The sequence below is a fragment of the Colletotrichum fructicola genome (assembly GCF_000319635.2).
Source record: "Colletotrichum fructicola Nara gc5 chromosome Unknown KSG_Nara_v1_contig01, whole genome shotgun sequence".
NCBI classification, from domain to species: Eukaryota; Fungi; Ascomycota; class Sordariomycetes; order Glomerellales; family Glomerellaceae; genus Colletotrichum; species Colletotrichum fructicola.
In genome coordinates, this window is record NW_027094051.1 from 678540 (window position 1) to 684609 (window position 6070).

Consider the following 6070-nt stretch of genomic DNA (forward strand, 5'->3'; position numbering starts at 1 on the left):
TTAAACTTCGTTGACAAAAAACCGCGCCTGGTTGATGCCGGATACGTCTGCGATGTACCGGAGCCTTCCTCTGAGGTATCGTCTCTGCCGTGCTGTTGCCCATTCGCTTTTCATGGCCATGGCCACCGGCCACATAACGATGAGCCCAGCCTCTCCCTTCAGAGGGTCATCAGGCTTGGTGGTACCACAGGGAAACTGTGACACGATGACTCCGTACCCGTTCCAACTGCAGAAGTACGGAACTGCCCCAACGATATCCTCAACCCGGGTGGTGGCTATCCGATTTAGCTCATCATACTCGTCATCGTCCTCGAACATTTCCTTTCCAGCCGAGGCGAGCCATGACGATGCTCGCATCATGGTCGTGATCAAGTTGAGATGAGTACACCAAGTGACCAAGTGCAATACGGCCATCGGAAGGTTGAAGAACTTGTACACTTGTCCCTCGAAGGTCGGTTCCGTATCGAGCTCTTCGTCGGTTCGATCGAAAACATATTCCGCCGTCTCGACCTTCCACGTAGGACTCGGGTTGTTGTCGTTGATTTTGCGAAACTCTGCCTCCAATCGTCGTGCCTTTACAACCAGCTCCATCATTTTCTCAATCGCTTCGGGACTCGGTGAGCTGGCCTTGGCAATGATGCCGTCGACAGCCTGCTGAATCTGACTGGCCATGAGACTGATGTCAACTGTCGGCTTATTGCTCTGCTGAATGGCCTCGTTGTAAAGCAGCCACGAGTAACTGGACATCTCGGCTTCTTTGAATATGTTCGACACGGAGAGGCATTGGTTTCTCGTCATTGCAAAGAGTTCTTTCCCTTCAACTGTTTCCAGGCACTGCTGCCCGCGCATCTGCACAATACGTGCGGCGCCCTTGAGATGACTGATGTACTCTTTCATAGAGTCCTGGGACATCAATGTCTATTCAGATTGAAAAGTTAGTGACGTTCACCTCAGAGACACGGACAATCAATTACCTCATAGAATGCCAGCATAATCACGGCGCCCAACGTCTGGTCGCTTCTCATCTCCTTGGGGTCCGCGATAGCCTGCCCGACCGCCCTCAATGCCTTGATGTGATGCTCCTGAGCGCGCAGCAGTGCTGTACCTCTCATACCCTTCGATTGCCTCATAGCTAACGCCGCCATGGATGTGGCCTTGAACGCCTGCGAAAGGCATACCGATACCGTCCCGCTGCCTAGGAATCGTGGTAAAAAGGCGTAATACCCGCGTGCAGTCGGTGTTAAGGGCACATTGACGAATTCAGACAAGAAAAGACATGAAGCTTGTTCATCCAACGAGTCCATCAACCCTCCTGGTACCTTCTCAAACACACTCATCAGGTCGCCTTGCTTGTCGCCCAATCTGAAGTTTGGTGTAGAACCTCTCCTTGTGGTAATGGCCGTCGTATCCAAGTACCAGTCATCTACTTCAACGCTCTTGATCGGTATTGATGGATCGATAGCACTGTTGCTGTCGGAGCTCCCGGACCTCATCTTCTTGAGCTTGTCGGCCGACTTGCTCTGGTCGCGGACAACGGCGCCGTAGCCGGGACAGTGGCGTTTCGACTTGGTGCATCTTTGGCAAAATGGCTTCGCCTCGTCGCATTTCACCTTCCTTATCCTGCACAGCTTACACCCTCCGGAGGGCTTCCCTGTATAAACCATTGTTGTCAAGATGCCGTCGTAGTATTGTGAGCCGTGTTCTGGTGATAAGCAGAAGAAGTGTTGTTGTGTTTGGCAGAAACGAAACAAGAATGACGGGTTCCAGCGGGATGGTTAGTACTGGAATATGGGCTGAACACTCAAGATATTTGAAGGGCAGTCCCTGTCATTCAGTAGCTGACTCGAGCAAGCTTTCGAGCTTGTCGACCTCGAGGGGAGGGGTTATTAAGAGCCGGTGAAGGTCGAGAGGGCCTTGGCAAAAATCTAACATGACATGTAATGACACGGACCAAATCTGGGATCGAGTGCCCGTCATGCCATGCATGCCATACTTACGGGGGCTAAATTAGCAAGTAGGCAGTTTGTCTCCCTAATAGCTGTGCTCTCCTGTCGCAGGTAGGCCATTACGTGACGGGTAATGTCCGTCCCGTCGGCTCGAGCACACGCGTCCGAGGACGACTAGATGCGCATGAGAATGTCGGTGCGGTCGATCTTCCTCCGCAATTGGACGGAGTAGTCCTGATGTGATTCATGATTTTCTGCTTCCCTTTGCAGTCTCTTTCTAAATTTGTTCGAAACAGGCAAGAAATAATCGCGCAAAACTCTCATGTACGGCTGACGGCTGGCCTGCAGCGGAGATGTTGGGGTTCGGATCCGGGCGGACAGGCCAGCCAGGGACGACATCCAAGACATCAGTTCTTCAGGCTGGAAATATCATGACACACGCTGCAGATTGCTGATCCATCCGTGCACCCTGTCATCGTGTGACAGGACTAAGTCTATCTTGGGCCGCATGTGCTCTTGGACCTTTCCATTTTGTCGGTTTTCTTGCTAGAATAATGTTTCAAGGATAGAAAGATGCGGCTGGACCTCAGGCGGTCTTGGTATCGACCTCCTCACCCCCGCTCGGCCGAGCGCCCACCGGGAAGTGGTCTGGTGGGTGTTTCGTTTCACCAAGGCAAGATGCGGATCCGAAAAATGCCCAAAGCTCAAGCGAACTGTCATCCGTTTGAGGCAAACCTCATTTTCTTCTGCCTTTCTCGCTTATTGGAAAAGACGAACGTTGCTTGGCCACAGAAGAGAAAACCGGTGCTCCCAAGCGAAAGGTTGATGAGCCTCCTTGATGCATTTGCTGATGCATGTGAAAGAGACGGGAAGCCCGTGCAATCTACCCGTGGCGCTGTGGCGTCTTGGTTGGAAACGGTTCCATGTCGTCTGATCTGGCTCGGAGAAGGGGTGTTCTAATTCGACCTGAGCGGATAAACCAGTCGGAATTCATCTGGCGGACTCTGTATTACGACTACAGCATCCGAACGCGCCTTCCGGTAACGCCCTATAGTTGCGAACCACGGAGACCGAAGTGACCACCGGAAAACGAAGTGCTTCGACTATTATTGGAATAAGTTCTACCGATAGAACACCGCCATCTTCTTGGTCCTGCAGTTGTGCTTCTGAATGTGTATGGCCCCATCGGTTGCCGAGCGAGTTTTGACACCTATGACCTCTGCCTGAAGATGTGTAGGAGAATACGCGTTGACGAGTTTTCTCTTTAGGACGCCGGGCTTTACATGCAACTTTCATAGATAGGAAGCATGGAGGTAGTTCCCATCTGCTTTTCTTGTGCACTTTATCGTCTGACTGTGTCGAGCAAAAGGGCTCTTTGCACGAGAGTTACATAGCCAACATTGAACCCAAAAGAATGGCGAGAGGCCCACGCTCAATCATGTGAGAACGAGTGTGATGGAATGAAGTCTCAACAGCAATGTCCGTCTCCTTAGGAGAGGGAAGCTTGCGCCGAAGAAACAGACACTGCCGCAACTTTTCCCAAGCCCAATCCCCCATCAACACAAGCCCGAGAACCGCTCTTCATTGTCCCGCCCTATATTTTGGCCGACGAGTAGTAAGACCAAAGTATGGAGGTTTGATCTTGTCTGAGGTTCGGGGTTCGAGAAGCAAGGTGACGGCTTTGATTGGCAATTTCCTGTCGATAAATACCTAACGGTTCCGATGCTTAAATGAATGTTGAGCAACATTAGAGTCCTTAGTCGTACGTCTCCTGCTACATCGAATAAAAAGATGCATTCAAAGAAGTTCAGTACATAATAAGGGATTGGGCGTTACGGTAGTCATATACCTCAGTTGTGCTTCTTACTAGGCCCGGATGGAGGTATTTTCACTCCTTTAGGTCGAGCAACCCATTCAGGAGCTGAGCCACCCGTGCCAGAGGCAATTTCGTTCTTTATCTGAAGTTTGTGACCAGAGTTATTACGGTCTCACATATACTCGTAATTGAGCAATTGTTGGTCTTACCTCAAGATCCCGCAAATAGGTGTTGCCCTCACTAACCACCATCGCCCGAGGGACCGCTTGGGCGATGGTACCAAGGAACAAGACAACGGCAGCTTCAAATTTCATTTTGATATTTTTTCCAACAGTAAGTGCAATATAAGATGAGTCGATACTGGAGGAATGGGGGTATGAGGTCTGACGGAGCACCGGGGAGATCACGGCGACTTAAATGACACTAGCTGAATATTCTAATCATCAGGTGTACATGTACTTCGGACCGATCCAGCCTCGCATATGAACGCCTCCGACGATATCAGATCCATCAGGCGGGACTATTTGAGTATACAGGCAAGGATAAGCTTAAAAGCTGTGCTTAAGGGTGCCTATGAGCGTTCTAGGCCGCACACCAAAAGAACTACCGTACTCGAGTATCGCATCCTACACTCCCATCGGTAGCCGGCAACTGGTCATAGTTTAGAGCCAACCTGTCAGACGAAGCCAAGTCGGATTGCCCCGAGACCCAAGCTTCTTGGAGGAGCTCGAAAGTTGATAAAACGCGCAATCAGCATCCCCAGGCCATCCTCAATTCGTCCAGGCGATGGGATGCTTGAATCTTGAGTCATCCTTTGCTGGAAGTACCGAGACCTAACTTGTCAACCAAATGAGCCGTCATGAAAATTGGCAAGGCCTGCCGATGATGTTTCACGTTGTTGTTCACCGCTTAGAACACCTGGACTACATGCAATCGGTTATCACGATCACGATATCCTCATTTGAATTTGGACTCTTTCGCCGAGAATGTGGTCGTCAACCGTCTTACACTTCAAGAATAAGAATTATACCGACTATCTAGTCTGGCAGTCCATGCGTAGTATAAACATCGGATATGATGCAGAAAAACTCCCACCTCGTGCAACATCCCGCGGAGGTGCCAAGGATTCACCCAGGGGTCACGACACCAAGATCTAGCTGCCGGCAATAATTTCCATCACAGGTCCTATGGGGAGTTGTCTCCAAGGCTATCCTTTCGTGAGAGGAGCTCGGCCCGTCACCCAACAAAGTTCAGAGATGAATCGCCAGGGGTATCTCCAGACAGCCGTCTCCAACTTTAACCTGATAATGGCATGGATCCAACCTAGGCATTCAGTAATCTCGAAGCATAACTTCTTGTCGATTTTCAGGGTCTCGACGAAGATCCCCCACCCGAGTATATTTCTGGGAGACGCTCCCGTTGAAGCTTTCCAACAAGTTTGGGACGGTCCGGGTCGTGTTGGGGCGATCCTCATAGCCGTGGCAGCCTCCACATTCATCTAGCCCCAACTCCATCGCAATATCATGCCGACACATCGAATTTGGCAATTAACGCGCCAGTGTCCACGGCTTCCGCGCGTGTGGGACCCAGCCTCGTTTTTCTCAAAATCCTGATATCCCACCGGAAGTAAATGCAGGTCCGAACATGTCCCGTATGAACCCCAGACGCACAGACGCCAGGCCAGAAGTTTGCAGCTTCTAGTCGGCGCATAAGGTTTCCCGGGACCTGGGCTGGCCAAGGGGGAGTGGCGTGATGAGGCCAAACGATGATGGATATCCGCACTGACATAACACGTATCGGAAAGATCAGCCGTGCAACGCTGTTCGCCTGAGATGAGTGCTGCTCAGCCATCTGGAGATGATCTTCATGGTTGTTTCGTCGATCAGCCGTGATATAGCAGGAGAACTGCTTTGCTCTTGCCCCGGGTGCGACTTCTAATGAGTTAGGGCAATGGCATTGCCGCACCGTGACGGCATGGGTATTTATCAAGATTCGTCTGATCCTGGGGGCCAAGAAGGCAGCGCTAACGTAACTGAATGGAGAAAGCCGACACTGTTAATCAGCAGATCCCGCCGGCCAATATCTTTTGTTTTCCCCCTCAAACTTTGACTTTCGGTGTTTACCCACCCCAACGGTCGGTCTCCGCTGTTAAAATGGGCTACCGGACCGAAAGTTAGGGCCATCAGCCTGTGATATCCTTGAAGAACCCCCGCAAAGTGCCTGCATTGTCAGCGTTCCTCGGGCTTTCATTCCTTTGTCAGGACGTGGTGTCGCTGGTTAAGCCTTTTTGGCCCATAAGACGTACAAA

General features: G+C 51.1%; 1 protein-coding gene across 1 annotated transcript; it reads right to left on the minus strand.

Annotated features, from left to right (window-relative positions):
* Window positions 1–1664, minus strand: CGGC5_v000208 (Transcriptional regulatory protein moc3; the record flags this gene model as incomplete). The annotated part of the gene is made up of 2 exons (XM_032036757.1): window positions 1–918; window positions 975–1664. The coding sequence occupies 2 exons, from the start codon at window positions 1662–1664 to the stop codon at window positions 1–3; spliced, it is 1608 nt and encodes a 535-aa protein (XP_031884100.1).
* Window positions 1665–6070: the final 4406 nt, after the last annotated feature.